The sequence below is a fragment of the Hippopotamus amphibius genome, chromosome 4 (assembly GCF_030028045.1).
Source record: "Hippopotamus amphibius kiboko isolate mHipAmp2 chromosome 4, mHipAmp2.hap2, whole genome shotgun sequence".
Taxonomy (NCBI): domain Eukaryota; kingdom Metazoa; phylum Chordata; class Mammalia; order Artiodactyla; family Hippopotamidae; genus Hippopotamus; species Hippopotamus amphibius.
The window spans coordinates 64,929,725-64,946,669 of record NC_080189.1 but is presented as its reverse complement, the minus strand read 5'-3'; the positions used below and the strand labels follow the sequence as shown (position 1 = coordinate 64,946,669).

At 34.3% G+C, this 16,945-nt stretch overlaps 1 protein-coding gene across 10 annotated transcripts in view; it reads right to left on the bottom strand.

Annotated features, from left to right (window-relative positions):
- Positions 1 to 16,945, bottom strand: part of PHF14 (PHD finger protein 14) — a 188,049-nt gene that overhangs the window by 136,511 nt on the left and 34,593 nt on the right. For all 10 annotated transcript variants that reach the window (XR_009053116.1, XR_009053118.1, XR_009053119.1 and 7 more), the window contains exons 7-11: positions 16,673 to 16,810; positions 2,858 to 3,004; positions 1,798 to 2,068; positions 1,383 to 1,489; positions 153 to 248 (exon numbers count right to left, since the gene is read on the bottom strand). Coding sequence is in view for 4 of the 10 variants with exons in the window: in XM_057730901.1 (XP_057586884.1) it covers positions 153 to 248; positions 1,383 to 1,489; positions 1,798 to 2,068; positions 2,858 to 3,004; positions 16,673 to 16,810 (759 nt within the window). In the remaining 6 variants the exon portion in view is untranslated. The remainder of the gene's footprint in view (positions 1 to 152; positions 249 to 1,382; positions 1,490 to 1,797; positions 2,069 to 2,857; positions 3,005 to 16,672; positions 16,811 to 16,945) is intronic.

The window sequence follows — 16,945 nt, the reverse complement described above, 5'->3', positions numbered from 1 at the left end:
TTTGAGGCAGAAATCATTATCCCAGAGGATCAGTTGGCCCTGATTAAACAGAATTCTTCAGTTAGTGGAGTGACAGTTGTAATAGAGATCTGATCTTTGAAATCACACAGAGAGCAAGAAGAGGAGGAGATAGCAATTGGAAAGAAACTAACCTGCCCTGTGATTCTGCCTAGTAAGGCCCAAATTCCTTGTCCTTCACTTCGAAGTTTTCCATTCAGGTTTTGTAGTTCTTCCAAAGATTCACATAGCTACAATATAAATAACTCAAATCATTAACTTTTAAAATATACAGTGAAATATGTGAAAATGTAAATAATTTATCAGTGTCCAAAAATATCTATATTTATATTCCATATGTTTTTAATGCATTCAAGTCACAATACACTGAAAAATGAGGATCTCCAATTACTTAAGCAGCACCAACAAAATGTAAGCATTCTCTTTTATTTTAGCATTTTTACTAATGATAATAATGATGCCTACATTTATGTATTCTATTACAGTTTACTATATAATTTCACAAACATTCTGCTAATTAATTTTTGTGAGTCTATCAAGATGTACTCCCACCATTTTCCCAGAAAGAAAACTAAGGATCACAAGGTTTCTGTGACTTGGCCAAAATCATAAAACTAGCATGAATCCCCAGGTCTTTTTAATTGAACCCCAGTACTCTTTTCAATATAGCGTGGCTAATTATTGGAAATTTACTTCCTACTAATTTTTTATCACTTAAAATGTTATTTATCAACAAGTCAATCCTGGTTTTATATATTCATGTTACTTATTACCTAACAACTTGCTTGTATATATTTCTTTTTGATCTTCCTCATCTTTAGAATGAAGAGGTAGAAGGGAAATTTAAATTGGGAGTTTTTGGGTTTTTTTTTAATCAAAAGTAACAAAACAATTCAAGAAAAAAACAGTAATTTCAAAATAAGTTTTAAAGTTCCCTACAACTTAAAAAGTGAAGTTCTGTAGTACAGTGGTTGGGAATAAGGAACGGAGTCAGACGGCTAAGCCTCAACCCCCAACTCTATGACCTGACTACCTATGTGAGCCTGGGCAAATTACTTCACCTGTTTAGGACTCAGAGTTTACTCCTCTGAAAAATGGGAGCAGTAATCATAAGCCACACTATAAACCTGAAGTGAGCATTAGATGAGTTAATACAAGCGAAAGCGCTCAAAATTGTGCCTGGCACACACGCAGCACTCAGGAAGTGCCAGTGATGGTGATGATGGGGGGTCGGAGCTGTAAGCAAGTTGTACAAACTCCAGAGGAGTTTCAAAATGAAACAGACACAAAAATGCTATAAAATCACAAAAGAAAGCATCAGTAAGATGTAATATACTACGTTGTTTGTTTCATAGCCAACTTACCTTATTATATTCCACATGAAGCTTTTCTTGTTCATTCTCTAATTTATCCTTTATATTCTTTTGTTCAGCCATATTTTCCTGAATTTGAATCATGCGCATATTTCTCTCTATGTAAATTAAATAACCAATGTTACTTCAGTAGAAAATAAAGGCTGATATACAAAATACACAAAGGAAGAAGCTAGCCATAGGGATGATTACATGGATAAAGCTACGTTATTTAAAACATTTTAAACTCTATTCACAAATACATTAACAGCATTTTACAGTCCACAACTTATTAGGAAAACAAACATGCTTTTACTTGATATATGTAACATGGCTAGTAAATTTCTAAAAATTGACAGCATATCAAATATTTCCATCTGCAAATTGTTCTCAATGAAAACGTGCACGCATCAGTGTCTATACTGACCAAAATAATAATTCACAAAGTCAGCAGTGAGAGCAGGCTGCTTATGCTTTCTCCTTCCATCCACACTAGAACTAGTATCTGAATTGTCCACTGGGAAGATATCTGTACTGATCCCCATTAGTTCTGCTTTCCGCATAAGTTTACGAATGGCCGAAGCACTGCTAGTGAGTGGTCTGGGCAATTTTTCCCTTGGAACCCAGGCCTGGGGTCTGGTGGATCGAGCTAGTTCTGCTTTGGCACGATATTGCTGAAGCCGGGCATTGATCCTTGCCTATAAAAGAAATGTATACAAATTTTAAAAGATATCAAAATGGAACATACTCATGATTTTTACTTCTACACTTAGAAAAAGTAAGGATAACCAGATTTCCTATATCAAGGCAATTTGTATCTATCCACAGTCCTTAAGGTATATTGTATAATTCTTGGGTTACAATAAACCAGGCCTACCCCTAGTAACAACTGTCCTAGTCTATGATCAGAGTTGTCAAAAACTAATATGATTAAGCTGAAGTTTCTCTTCTCAACTAGCCTTGCACTAGTCTTCATAAATTTACTTAATTTACATAAAAATACATTTTATATGATGGGCAAACTAATCAAACTCTTTGCAGAAAAGAACATTAGAACAGACTGAAAAAAGATGTGGTCAACATATTGCACTGATAGAATAATTTCCTCTAAGCCGTATTCTTTAATGTACTGGAAACATGCTTTATAAATGACTGCTTTGTTGACTAGATGACAAGTAATATATTAAACCACAAACAATACTCGCTATTTACCATAATGACAATCTACTTCCTAGGTAACTAACCAAATTTCACAATTATAATTCACATGTCATTGGCAAAGACACATGAGATTTGAAATTTATAAGCTTTTTTTTTTTTTTTTGGCTGTGCTGCACAGCTTGTGGGACCTTAGTTCCCTGACAAGGGATCGAACCCGGGCCCTCAGAAATGAGAGCGCAGGGTCCTAACCAGTGGATTTCCAGGGAATTCCCTGAAATCTATAATCTTGAAAGAAAAAAACATGAGTTTTGGCGTGAATCCCATACCTGTGCTTCTGGTGATAGTTGCTTCTCTCTCTCTTGTAAAGACATTTTACAATAGGATTGTAGAGCCAAGTAGTTTTTTCTCTTCCACTTTCTGTCTAACCTATCTGCGTGTTGCTTACAATAAGCAAAAAATGGATCAGCTATATCCTATATCAAAAAACAGGGGGGAAAGTGAACACTTTTACTCCAAAGGGTCATAAAAAACACAGCCATAAGAGACATTTCCTTTTTGAAGAATATCCCATAGTGTTGCTTATTCCTAAAATAAATTACAAAAGTAATTTTTATACATAATGATAAAAATTGCCGCTTGAGAAACAATCCCGTATACCAAATTCAAGTTAACAATTTTTTTCTTTAAAGGGCCTTGTGGATTTAAAAATACTGAAATCAAATCTTAGATATTACATTTAGTTATACTTGTTCCCTTAAAAAAAAAATCACTGTTTAAAACAAATAAGATTTTAATAATCTTAGGTAGAAACCATCATTAAATATTAAAGTTATGCATACATAGATTAATATTATAAAACAATAGAAATTCTAGAAAACACAGGAGTAGCCAACACAGATAAGTAGGGCATTTCTGACTACAAATGCACAGACAGATTCTACCTGGGACAAAAATGGATTAGGAAGGTCAGGCGTTGTCAATAAAACACTTTAGATATTCCCTTTAACTCTTTACAAAGCCCTAAAATCTCAAATGGAAACACAGCTCTCTCACAGTCATATTTCATGGTACTACCTTAATGGGTACATTTGTTTATTCATAAATTGTATGGTACCAAAAAAAAAAGAAATCTATTACCAAAAATAGAAATTGTAAATATGTAGTCAAAAAAAGTAATCTGCAATGTGACTGCCAGCAAAATAACAGGTAGTTCATTCTTTAGGTCTGTCCCAAAGGCAAAAACGAAGATAAGCTATCCATAGTTTTTTATCTAAATTATGTTAGTCTCTTAGTAATGTGGGGTTTTACAACCCAAAGAGAAATCATGACACTAAGAAAAGAAACAAATGAGAAAGTACAAAAAGAGAAATCATCAAAATAATAAAAGTGTCTTTAACATTAAAAAAAAAAAAGCATATGATGCAATTCTGTACTGTGATATCCACAGATGTCACAACATAGCACTGCAAACACTGTGACCACAGAATTTGGAAATATAAAACCTTGGATATAAATCCTGTCTCCACGATTTACTGATTTTTGTGGCTTCAAAGAAGTTGCTAAGTACCTCTGGGTCTCTGTTAACTCATTAGTAAAATAGATTTAACAATAACTAATCCATATAGGTACACAAATGAATACAAAAATGCAGGCAGGAGATTGCATTAACACACGCGCACGCACGCGCACACACACACAGCTGCTTTCTCACAACATGCTCTACATCCTGGTGACAGACAAGTCTAAGTGGAAATAAAGAATACATTAAATCGTAGTCAAATGAACTGGAGAACTATTCTACTGTTTTAAAGTAGTAGGTAAGGTTGAAATTGAGTTATCAGAGATAGGATTCATGCTTGCATAGGTGAGTTAAGTATTAGGACCAAGACTCTGACTTGGTAAAGACGAGTCATTTCTGGCGATAAAGATATGGGACCAGAAAGGGATTAGGTAGCCCAGGTAATTTTTTTGTTTTCATTATTTGGGGTTGGGGGACAATAAACCATGAGTCTAAGGCTAGAATGACCAAGGGATTAACAGAACAGATATACCAAGCAAATATTAACTGGCAGAAGCCACTGTCTTCTAACATCTATCCTCCCCTTCTTTCCCTTAGTACTAGAATCTTCTGAGTTTCTACTGGGTACATGATGACCTTGCTGGAAAATCTGTTCCAGACTTCTCAGAAGCTGGATATGGCCATGTGATAAGTTCCAGCCAATGAGGTTTCTGAAATTTTCTAACCATACCCTTGAAAGAAAACTGCCTACTCTTAACCTTCTCTTCCTTCCTTTCAGTGGCGTGGAACCCAGTCAAGGTGTGATAAACCACCTCTGACCATGTAAGAAAGTACAACAGACTAAGGGAAGATGAAGCAACAAGTAAGAAGGCACCTGGTCCCTGGAACCAAACTCCCCTGAATATCACATCAGTCTGGAATTGTAGAAAGAATTCAACTTCTTCCTTGCTTAAGTCAATGGCTGTTTACTAGGACACATTTAAAACAGTGTCCTAGTAAATGCATTGGTTGACTTGGAATATCCCTTCAACTTGCCTAGACAAACTTTCAAGATTCTACTCCCAAAGGAAAATGGAAAAAGAAAAACATTTTTCTGAATATCTACCATGTACCAGGCACAGGTGCCTTTTTTCATACAATCTCATGTATTCTTTATCACTACCACGAGGGTTCTGTTATTTTAATATCAATTTTATGGATAGAAAACTGAAAACAAAAGAGGTTAAGTTGCTGACCCAAGATCCATCGCTAGTAAGTAAGATCTGTCTGTTTCAACCACTACTTGTCATCATATTTACTTAAGGAAGTTTCCAAACAGAACTGCCCAAAGCCAAACTCTGGAGATAGTGATTCAGTAGGTCTAAGGCAAAGAGTTTTCAATGTGAATGCCTTGAGAAACAGTACCAATAAACACAAATGAGTAAAGGGGCCTAAAAGATGCTGGAAAATTATAAAACAAAAGTAATAATGGGGGGGGGGTGCAGGGTAAATGGTAGGGACTATGAGAACTTTGAGAAACTGGAATGCCCCATCCACTCAAGGTTTTCTATTCTTACCAAACAAAATGTATCTACAGTTCAAATTTAGGTTGTGGACCTCTGGATTGCATGATTTGTTCTAGAATCTTAAAAAAAATTTTTTTTTTAAAAACAAAGCTCCCTGAGTAACACTGATACAGCAGATCAAAGGAATAGAAACTGAAAGAAACTACTGGGAGTCCTGTACATTGAGAACCAACTGGCACTTGTAAAAACAGTGTATTTTTAAGAAAATAGAGATGCTTTATCGGTATCAATAAAATTGAACTGTTTATTGCAATCAGAATAGTGTAAATACTAAAATGAGTTAGGAGCATATCATATTTATCTTCTCAATTACACCACCATCAATGTTCTTGTCCACCTCACCTCAGCCATTTAATTGCCATGACTGTACCTAGATTCTGTACTCTTTCCGTAATTCAATACCTAAAATATCATTCTCTGAGCATCATCTTTTATCTTTCCTGATCACTCCCTCTAAGACTTAAACAAGTTTTCAACACCTTTCAGATCTCCAATGTATAGACTTTCTATCTTCTGACTGTCTGAGGGCCCATGCACAAGATTGCCCTCTTTACCTGATTATTTCATGGTCCATCAATTAATTACTTCTTCTTTGCATGGAGTTATCAATTCACTTGTTCCTCTTTTCCTCATCTAGCTTCATTTGAAAAAACCTAAAGCACAGGTAAAACCAACTCTTCCCCTATTAAAGAGTTGAGCAGCTGCACCTGAGCTGCTGAACACATTCCCAAACAAATTTACATTCCATTTTTGTAGGTAATTATTGAACAGCTTTATGGCTCTCTCAAATCTTCAATATCCCCTCCCTATTCCTAACTTGCAGATGATGACCTTATTTATTTCACTGGAAAGGGTTTCGAAGAGAGGAGAAAAGCAAAGAAACGAGAACTTTCACAACCTCCAATCACCATATAACTCAACCTATCTGCATGTCTAAACATATCCTCTGACTAATCTGTTACTATGGGTAAAATGCCCATTGTTCCTATCTAAGGTTAACCTTCAATTGCAATTTTATCCCGCCCCCTCTTCCCTCCGGTAATTCTACCTCTCTTGCACATTTTTTCTCTCTAGTGGCACACTAAACATACTGTAATATCCTTTAAAAATACCCAAAAGAACTTCCTTGGGCTCCCATTTGTTGTTCCACTTCTAAGCTCCTCTTAAAGGAAAAATCTAAAGGCCTGTCCATATTAGCTATCTTCATTTCTGTTCTACTCCTAAGTTTTCACTGACTGCTCCCAGCCACTCCAACAAGCTCCTGTCAAGTGAAAAATGATCTTCATTTTGCCAAATCCAATGGCCGTTTCTCAATTCCAATCTTACTCCTTTGACACAATCTGCTCACTCCCTCTTTGAAACATTTCTTTGAAATACCTCTCTTAGTTCTTTTTTTATCTAACTCATCACTCCTCCTCAGTCTCCTTGGTAGATTCCTCCTTATTTTCCCAAATTTGAATCCTGAGGTAGCCCTATGACTGTCATCAGACCTCTTTCCATATCCTTCTACTCTTATAACCTAGGTAATTTCATCTAGTCATCTCACCATAAATACTGTCTATATCCTGATAGCTCCCAAATTTATATCTTTAGCCTTGACTGCTTCCCTAAACTTCAGACTCTGATAACCAACTACCTACCTGATGTCTCCACTTACACGTCTAATAGGCCATTTGAACTTCACATGTCCAAAACTGTCCTCAATTTCCTTTTCTCCTGCAACAAATCTGCTCTTCCTGCAGTCTGCTCCCCCTCAGTAAATCACAACTCCATTCCACTAGAAGTTCAGGCCAAAGAGAAATCACCCTTTTCCCCTCTCTTTCTGTTATATTCCACAAACAATCTTTCAACAAATACCTATAAAATCTGTCATTTCTCATTACCTCCATTCTAAAACCTGATGCAGTAAAATTTCTAACTGGTTTCCCTACTTTCAACCCTTGCCTCCTTACAGTCTGTACTCAATACAATAATCAGAGTAGTGCTTTTAAACATTAGTTGGTTCACATGTAGTCTCTGTAACTCTTATGGATTTCCATCTCACTCAGAGTGTAAATCAAAAGTCATTCTCATGTTTTTCCAGGCCCTACATGATGTAGCTCTCTGCCACCTCTATGACCTTCTCCTCTCCTCTTACAGAATGCCAGTCCCTAACTCTGTACCAGCCATACCAGTCTTCTTCTTGGTCCTCAAACCAAGCATGTTCCTACCTCAGAGCCTCTGTATACTGTTCCCCCTGCCTGTAATGCTCTTCTCTCAAATAAACATATGTTCCCTACGATTTTCCTTACATATTTCCATAAAATGTCATCTTATTAGAGAGCTCTTCTCTGATCTCCCCATATAAAATAACATTGCCCTACCTCCCTTACTCCCTAAACACTATCTCCTGCTTTATATGTCTTCACAATACTTACCACAATTTTTTTTCTTTTTCTTTTTGCTTTTTCACTATCTGTTCTCTCCCCACCCGCCACTCAAATATAAGCTACCTTAAAGCACAGTTTTTGTTCACTGTTATCGCTACAGGGTCTACAGCAATGCCAAATACACAGTAGGCCAATGTATCTGTTGAATAAACATACTCAAATGAATGACAGTAAAAAACATTAATCGGTAATCCTTAAATAGTTCAAAGGTATGAGATAGGTCAAGAAGGTCCACTGAAGCTTCCGATTCTTCCAGGGAACCTTCTTTCCATATTTACACCACTTTTTGTTCATACGAGGCACCTGTGACATCTTTTAATGCCATCTCATAAGACTGCTTAACATTTTGTTGTGTTTACTATCTATCCCCATCTAGGCTGACACTGTGACTTAAAGCTATTTTAATGCTCTCTGACAAACTCCTCCACCTCTATACCTAGAGTTTAGTGTCTTGCACATATGCACATGCCCTCAATCATGATTAATTGATTTCACCAAGTACTATGAAGCTACGTTTGAATATAAATTCCACTGTTTGCTAAACAAAGTTTAGATCACCCCTTAACACAACTAAGTTTCAGAACATGAATTCAGTAAGGACTTATTCCTTATAGTTATGTTCCACAAATGCTTGCTGTTATAATTCTGTCAGCTCTCAACTGCAGTTAAAATTCATTTTTATTAACAGAAAATAAAACACTTATTCCAGTTGATATACTTGAAGTTGCTAATTTAAAAAAAAGGAAAACAAAAGCAAAAACAAAACAAAAAATCAGGCATTCTATGATTAACTTGTTTAACATACAGTTTTAATTTCTTTTTTAAAGTCTTGTACTCAAATCTGAAACACCTAGATGATGAAGACCAAAGAATAAGAACAATAAATCTGAGCAAGATTTCTTAATTGCTTATTCTAGTACTTGAAATTTCTAAGATCTTTTGCAGACAAAATTTTTACATGCAAATTCAATGCCCAAATGCCAAGTGTCTAGATACCAAGAGAAAAATTTGACAGTGTACATATTTTGTCCTTTATATATCTCTGAACCATAAACAAAACTATGTCTATAGCTATTTAGTATTTCTTCTTATAAAAACTGAAAGCAACCAACTTAGCTTTATTGATATCTTGTATTTGGGGTCTACCTAAGAATCTGTATTCAACTTGATCTCATTTTTGAAGGTATATTTTTCCTATTTGGCATTTACCACTTGTTCTTTTTCTACTTTTATGACTTAAGTATTTCATTAATTTTGAAAACACTCATACACATTGTGTGCAAAATATGGCTGTCTAAAACCAAGGTGAACTAAATCTAAATTTATATTGTCTTTTTATGTATTTAAATTATATTTATTTAAAAATATATAGCAGTTTCTTTATCCATCATTAAAATATTATCTTTACCTTTACCTTTTATATAAAAAATTAATACTAATCTAGCTAACAGAAAAATAAGGCTTTGCACAGGAAAGCAAAATTATCCTTTGGCATTATATTCCACAAAAACATTAGGTATTAACTATTTATGTTAAGCTGATTAAAATGTGACATAATATTTCTTCCTGGTATGAAAATACATATAATTTAATGATTATAACACAATTGGATATAAAGTATCCAATTGTACTTTTCATTCTTTAACCATATATGTTAAAACAAAGAGTTAACCTATGTTAATTTATTCTGCAGTTAAAGCTCAACTTATCCAATATCAGTTTATCTAGGAAAGTCCTAATACTCTGCTCTGCACATATTTAACAATTACCCATCTGCATTATTATTATATTTTATATTTCCTTATGCTTAATTGAACCATTCCAAATTAATTATTTTCAATTGTGGTTCATAATGCAGATAAAAATATGGTCTACGGTATATATCCAAGTTAGACACTGATACAAAACTCACAAAGTTAATTCAAAAGTAATGATATAAACACTTTATTAAAAACAAGACTGGTGTGTTTTTACCCTATAGGTTATTTATTAATTATATTATTCGAAAAGGATTTGAGGTGGCTTATTAAAATATACAAAGTATAAGATAATTTTAATTTTAATTAACTTTAAAAACTAAGTAAGGACTGTAGATTGTGTGTTTGGAAGGTGAGACTGAATAATAGAATGAGGGAGAAAAGAGGTAGGGAAAAATAAGATGAAGCCCAGACATACAGAATACTCCTTAAAGTTCTATGTAAGATTATAGAACTAACTTGGGGCTATGATGATAAAACATAAAGCCAGTACTATTCAGTCCATGGAATTATTTTTTCAATGTAGAATGTTGTTTTCTTTCCTTGACTAATAGATGTTAAAGCCATACTAATGTTTGGAGTTTAGACAGGTGATCTCTTTTGACATAAAAATGTAACATAAATCAAAAATAACTTAATAATCTTGACTAAACAATGTTCTGATTTATTAAACTTAATTCCCTAAGAAACACATGTAATTGAGCCAGTATTAACTTGAACCCTCTGACTGGGGTAAAAAGCCAATGAGAAAAAAAGCCTTGGAAAGGAAGGACTACTGAGAAGCCAATCCCACTGTGATGAGGGAGGCTGGAAGGAGAGGGTATGACACTATTAAAAGGCAAAGTCCAGGTAACAGATCAGACCCAAAGAAAAGAAGGCCTAGAACATAAGAATTTTTCTACTCTGAAGCAAAGAAGGAAAAAATGGGAAAGCTGATATTTTTTACTTGTTCCTTTCTTTTATTCAAAACACCTGATTCTTCTTTTCCTTCTTTTAATACCTGATATAAAGACTACTCCGTTTGGTCTAAGTATATGAATGAGCTACAGTGAATGGAAAATAAACTGCCAACTTCTTAGACAAGTTGTAGCAAACTGTTAGCTGCAGACACCTGCCCCGAGTCATTCCCTTCGAACATATTCCTTTTTTGTAAAATCCATTTTCTTTGACAGAATCTGAAAATGCCTGGTTTCCCCTTCCCAACTTATCTCACTGCTAACAATGGCCATAATGACTGTTTTAATATGAGATGATGGGAATATCTACCAAAGTGAACATATGAGAAAATTTTTCATTCCTAATAATAAGAGAACACTTCCCCTTCTCTTTTGCTTTGAATTCTATTTCAGTGCTTAGAGCTATTCCAGCAATGCTGAGACCATGAGACAACAAGGTTAGGAACTAAAAAGAAAAAATACTGATGTTGGTGGAATAGAAGGATAAATAAGACTCGATCACTGAGCTGCTGAAACCATCCCAGAACTACTTATGTTTATGCCTCCTGTCACGTAAGATAGTTAATACATTAACTACTCAGGCTACAGCAGTTAAGTATTCTATTACTTGCTGCCAAAAGCCTAGGTAGGATACAACATCAAGAAGATGAACAGCCAAAACATTTATCTTAGAGGCCACATGCACATTGGTAGTAGACTCCAAATGTGGCTCTGAAATTTCCAGAAAATTAAAGAAGTTAATACAGTTACATAATTCACAATATCATAAACCAGTTAGTAAGCAAACACACAGCTATACCTAGTATTAAGAACCGAGAGAAAGAACACTACGTAATGTGCTGAGAAATAGGCTGATGAGCATTCCCAGTTAACACAAAAGAAAAAAGAAATCAGTAAGGCTTTCAACAACAACAAAAATGTAAAAAGCACACATCAACAAAAGGAATAATAATAAGAATCAAAATACTTTTGTCCAGGTACATAAGCTTCTAATAATACGGCTTATATAGAATATTCGAGTAGTTGATATTCTGTATATATTCCAAATAAATCATATTTCTTACAGTCAAAATTCAAATAAAGGTTAAATAAGATTCTTAGAGAATAACCAAGGTGAAAGTGATCTATTTGCTAACACACACTTTAATAGCGGTGAACATCAACTTATGCGAACCAGAGATAAAGAGACATGTGTATGAATAAAGTTATTCTAATACCACAAGAAAATGTGCCAAGGAAATATCCTCAGGCAACACCTGTAAATAGGAAATCAAAACAAGGAAAAATGGGAAATCAAATACGTGAGACACTATACACAAAATGATGGTTTGAAAACTAATTTTACCCTAGAATTCTTTTTTAAATAAAATCTTAAAAAAAAAAAAAAAGACCTTAAATGCTAAACAGCTGATCCAATAAAAGCTGAATGATAGAAGGGATTCATCCCTCAACTTGTATTCTAATCACTGAGGATACAGTGAAAAATAAGAACAAAAAATCTTTGTCCTCATGAATCTATGTCCTAATGAAAGTGATAGACAATAAAGAAGATAAACAAGAACCACACGTATTACCATACACCATGATCAAGTGGGACATTCCAAAGATGGAAGGATTTTTCAATATCTGCAAATCAATCAATGTGACACAGCACATTAAGAAACTGAAAAATAAAAACCATATGATCATCTTAACAGATGCAGAGAAAGTTTTTGAAAAAATTCAACATCTATTTATGGTAAAAACTCCTCAGAAAGTAGGCATATAAAGAACATGCCTCAACATAATAAAGGCCATATACAACAAATCCACAGCTAACATCACACAAAATGGTGAAAAGCTGAAAGCATTCCCTCTAAGATCAGGAACAAGACAAGGATGTCCACTCTTGCCACTTTTATTCAACATAGTTTTGGAAGTCCTTGCCACAGCAATCAGAGAAGAAAAAGAAATAAGGGGAATCCAAATTGGAAAAGAATAAAAACTGTCACTGTTTGCAGATGACATGATGCTGAATGTGGAAAATCCTAAAGATACTACCAGAAAACTACTAGAGCTACATTAGAGGGTGGTTAGGTATTTTTAAAAGGGAAGAATAAAGCGGGAAAGGGGAATAGAAAGTGTCATGGGAGGGAGGGGGCTGCAACTTTAGACCAGGAAAAGCCACAGTGAGTAGCAGACATCAAATGAGGACCTGAAAAAAGTGAGGGAGTGAGCCGTATGGGTGAAAAGCAGTCCATGCAGGGTACCAAGTACAGAGGCCCCGAGTAGGAGCTCACCATGCCATTCATTAAAGCAAGTAGGTCAATGAGGGGAAATGATGAAATCAGAGAGGTAACGTGAAGCCAGATCACACAGAACCTTATAAATCAGCAGAGAAACTAGTATGAATCAGAGAGAAAGCCACTGTAGAGTTTTGACCAAAGGAGTTACCAGATCTGACTTAGATTTTAATGGGATAATACTAGCTGCTATTGAAAATGTCCTCTATTCTCTAGAAAAGGGTTGGCAAACTATGACCTGAAAGCCAAATCTGGTGCTGCCTGTTTTGGGAAACACAGTTTTACTGGAACACAGCCATGTTCATTGTCTATGGCTGTTTTCATAATCAGTTGCAAAGTTAAATAGTTACACACAAACCATAGGCTCACAAAGCCTAACATATTTACCATCTGGTTCTTTACAGTAAAAAATTGCCACCCTCTGCTCTAGCAAAGCAAGGTTAGAAAGAGTTAAGAGGTTGTTATATTAACCCAGGTGACAAAAGATGACTTGGACTAGGGTAGCAGCAATGAATTTGGTATGAAGAATTTGGACATATACCAGACATACTTTGATCACAGAATATGCTAACAGATTAGATGTGAAGCAGGAGAGAACGTGATCTGAGTAACGTCACAGAGTTCATCCAGAATAATTTTTAAAATAATGCCTAACACAGCCACATAAAGGTATCACTAAAGATCTTATAATTTCTAACTTTATGTGACATAACTTCTTGATGAATTCATTTAAAAAGTTTTGATCTACCAAGAGCCATTCCTACCAACCCTGGTTCTTCTAGCAATATTAAGGCATCAGTTCAATAGACAAAGGTTTAATTTCAGCCTTTGAAATTTAATCCATGAATGATTTCAATCCACTGTCAAAGGTTGTGGGGGGAAAAAAATCAATAAATTATATTGTTTCAAAGGCAATTTCTACATGGTAACAAATCATAACAATGTTCACAGTACCAAAATCATACTTTATCACAGAAGAAACAACCATATGGTTTAAATATGGTAGTTATATGGAAATGTAAGAAACCTTAAGGCTAACAATATGATGTGAACCATAATAATATGTTTCAGTCAGCATAACTGACCCCATGCTATAGCTCAGTTTTAATAATAATAATATGTTGTGTCATAACATGGTTAAATATTCTAAATAATCTAGAATTTTCACAAAGTGGGTCAAAAAGAATAGAAACTTCAAATGGATTCTTACCAATAAGATAAAGTAGTATGTCAGAAGGCTATAACAAGACATGAAAAATATGCTAAGGTGTATGATGTCACTGAATGAAACTGAGGTATTTATTATCTTTTTCAACCTTTCTTTTACTGCCTATGTAAAACAGCCATTAGGAAGTAAGAAATCCAAGTTAATAAACCAGTCTTTAAAAAAGAAAAAAAAAAAATGCTTTCTAGAATGTCATAAAACTGAAACAGAAGACAAGTGTATACCCACAAACAAATCTATTTTAGCTTAAAATTAGTTTCTTGATCAAATATATATTACATAAATCTTAATCTACAGAAGTACAACCATGAGAAGTAGACAAGAACTTCATTTTAACAGAATGCTTACTGTCAAGAGCAAACCTCATTGATACTGATTCATGCTAAGTCTTGGGTTTTATAGCACTGTTCAGAAATCTACACTATTTTCCAACTCTATTAACTGTTTATAAGAGGAAACCATAAACATATATAAACATGCTTTAAATCATTTCCCAAAAAAGAGTTCATTGAACAAGACAGCAAATGATGAGAAAAGTCACACTTCATTATTCCAGAATCCAGAATTCCCACCTAACCAATCAAGGGAGGGGGCAAGGCAAGGAAAAAGCTCAGGCCCAGTTTCCACATCCTGATTTATTTAACTTTCCTTGTAAATTTCCCCAGATTAGCCCAAAGATATAGACATAGAGACCACAGACTGCAAACTATTTATTTAGTGTAATATTGTGTTTTGTTTGTTTCAATTCAATTTGAATGCCTTTAGATGTGGGGGTACACTCTTTAAATCACTATAGGCTCCCTTATACTCCATTGTCCCATACATGGTTACTTCATACATTTTCATTAGTTAAATGGCTACTGTCTACCAAAAATAATGATGTATGGTACTATACAAAAACACCCAAACTACCACAGTATAAAAGGCAAAGCTCTCTCAATAAGTTCTAAAAGAAATGGCTACAGAGGAACCTTCCTGGCAGCAAAACTCAAAAGTTTTCCAGAAGTGGAGTATAACCTTAACCTACAGATTCCCTGATCCTCGTGTTCACTGAGATTTATCTGGTCTTCTGAGTCTTACTTGTATTGTCTCTCTGAACTTCTGCCCACCATCCTGAGTTATAGCCATGACTAATCCACATAACCCTGTTTTATAATTGTACCTGTATGTCTACCAAACAGCTGTGAAAATGCTGTGTCATCTAGTACCCCTCTTCAGTTAATCAAATTCATCAGAATGAGAGACTGACACAAAGACAGATTTATGTACCCAAAATATATTTTCAATAGGATCCATTTGTTGATAAAATATTTCCTTCAAAATTTGCTCAACAAATTTTCTTCATCAGATTATCTTTCTTGTTTCCTCTCTATTAAATAAATGGAAAAGATGAAAGCCCAACATAAAAAACATATTTTACATGAAAATTTACCCAATAAAAGATGGAACATAACACATATACACAACAATATATCCCAAATATAAAGTAAGAATTACAGAACACTCAATTACCTGCCTAAATGATGAGCTTAAAGGATCAACAAAACCTGGCCTAAGGATTCCTTACAGTACTAAAATGTTTTGAGGACCCCAAAGAGCTTATGTGAGTTATATTTATAGTTAGCCTATTAGAAGTTAAAATTGAGTAATTTTTAAAATAACAATATGCCCATTAGATGTTAACAAAAATAACATTTTTATGAAAGATACTATAATTTACACACACAAAAAAATTTAGTGAGAAGAGTGGCACACTTTTACATTTTTACAAATCTCTTCAATATTTAGATAGCTGACATTAAAGAAGATAGCTATATAATCTCTGGAAATCTCCACTATTATGTGTGAGAAAGTTAAGAGCAGAAAAAGTATATACTATTTTCATACTGTTATGAAGACAGTTTTAACCTCAAAGACCTTAAAAGAATATTAAAGAGTCCCCCAAACATACTTTGAAAACAACTGAATGCTTAATCTAAATTTCTGGTAGGAAAACTTTAGAATTAAAAATAATTGTAAAGAAAGAGAAATGTAAATACTGAAGACTGAAGACAGGGTAATGATTTTATTTAAAGAGTAACAGAGCAAGATTATTACTCAAATACAATTTCAGATTCTCATATAAAATATGCTAACATTATAATGCTTTAAAACACCTTGAATTATGTTTCTTTTTATCAGTTAAATTTCAGTATAAAATTTTAAACATGTTTTCTAAATGTCTGGCTAGCTTTAAGACTCAAAACAACTCACATATATTGTTTACTCTTAAAGTTTTAGACCAGTGACCTAGACAAAGGCTTTAAATTTGTAAATTTATTTTACGATGCATACCTGTTGTAGGATATAATGGAGTCATGAAAGCTCTTATAAACATATTCACCAACTATGGATTTAAATAAACCTACCTCTTCTGCTGCTGCCTCTGAAAGCAGACCTTCCTTCTGAGCACAGGTCACATGGAAATAGGCTCTGCACATTCCTGCATCACAGCTAATGCAAACTCCAGTTCTAGCAAAACGAGGGTCTTCACAGAAGCTACATTCCTACAATGGAATAACAGGAAAAGTCTCAGAGTAAAAATATTTCCAGAATAGAAACTGCATTCTCATATAAAGCATGTACAAAATACAAATAGTGAACCAATAGTATATCAATACAAACAATAATTGCAGGCAAGC